The sequence below is a fragment of the Pterocles gutturalis genome, unplaced genomic scaffold (assembly GCF_000699245.1).
Source record: "Pterocles gutturalis isolate BGI_N339 unplaced genomic scaffold, ASM69924v1 scaffold2619, whole genome shotgun sequence".
In the NCBI taxonomy this organism is placed as follows: domain Eukaryota; kingdom Metazoa; phylum Chordata; class Aves; order Pterocliformes; family Pteroclidae; genus Pterocles; species Pterocles gutturalis.
This window is the reverse complement of record NW_010135368.1, coordinates 369-1,358: the sequence shown is the minus strand read 5'-3', so window position 1 is coordinate 1,358 and position 990 is coordinate 369. Positions and strand designations below refer to the sequence as shown.

The window sequence follows — 990 nt, the reverse complement described above, 5'->3', positions numbered from 1 at the left end:
GGGTGTCCCTTAAAAATCCGGGGGTTCTGGGGGTGTCCCTTAAAATTTTAGGGATTCTGGGGGTGACCCTCAAAAATCTGGGGGTTCTGGGCGTGTCCCTAAAAAATCTGGGGTTCTGGGCGTGTCCCTTAAAAATCTGAGGGTGTTTAAAAATCTGGGGGTGTCCCTTAAAAAATTTGGGGGTTCTGAGGATGTCCCTTAAAAATTTGGGGGTTCTGAGGGTGTCCCTTAAAAATTTGGGGGTTCCGGGGGTATCCCTTATAAAATTTGGGGGTTCTGGGGGCGTCCCTTCAAAATCTGGGGGTTCTGGGGGTGTCCCTTATAAAATTTGGGGGTTCTGGGGGTGTCTGTTAAAAATCTGGGAGTGTCCCTTAAAAATCTGGGGGTTCTGGGGGTATCCCTTAAAAATCCGGGGGTTTTGGGGGTGTCCCTTAAAATTTTAGGGATTCTGGGGGTGTCCCTTATAAAATTTGGGGGTTCTGGGGGTGTCCCTTCAAAATCTGGGGGTTCTGGGAGTGTCCCTTAAAAATTTGGGGGTTCTGGGGATGTCCCTTACAAAATTTGGGGGTTCCAGGGGTATCCCTTATAAAATTTGGGGGTTCTGGGGGTGTCCCTTCAAAATCTGGGGGTTCTGGGGGGCGTCCCTTCAAAATCTCGGGGTTCTGGGAGTGCCCGTCAAAAGTCTGGGGAGTTTTTGGGGTTTTTCTCACCTCCTGCTGCAGGCGTTTGGCGCGCCGGCCGTAGCTGTTGAACTTGGAGGGCTGGACGGACTGGCGCAGCGGGATGCTGTGGGGTTTGTACTCGCGATCTTTCTCCTCGCTTTCGAAAGGTCGCGTGTTGCACTGCTGGAGAGGGGGGAAAAAATTTAAAAAAAAAAACTTTAAAAAACCTCTTTTTTTGGGTTTGGTGTTTTTCTTTTTTCACCCCTAAATCCCCCTCGTTTTTTTCTCTCACCACCAGGTTGGCCCCCGACTGATACATCTCGTAGGG

At 50.1% G+C, this 990-nt stretch overlaps 1 protein-coding gene across 1 annotated transcript in view; it reads right to left on the bottom strand.

The window, feature by feature from the left end:
- The window catches only part of LOC104467883 (lysine-specific demethylase 5C-like), a gene marked incomplete at both ends in the record, with an annotated part of 2,315 nt that overhangs the window by 975 nt on the left and 350 nt on the right, over positions 1-990 (bottom strand). Inside the window, 2 exons of the mRNA XM_010081848.1 lie at positions 711-845; positions 955-990. The exon at positions 955-990 is cut by the window's right edge and continues 22 nt beyond it. Of these exons, the coding sequence (XP_010080150.1) occupies positions 711-845; positions 955-990 (171 nt within the window). The remainder of the gene's footprint in view (positions 1-710; positions 846-954) is intronic.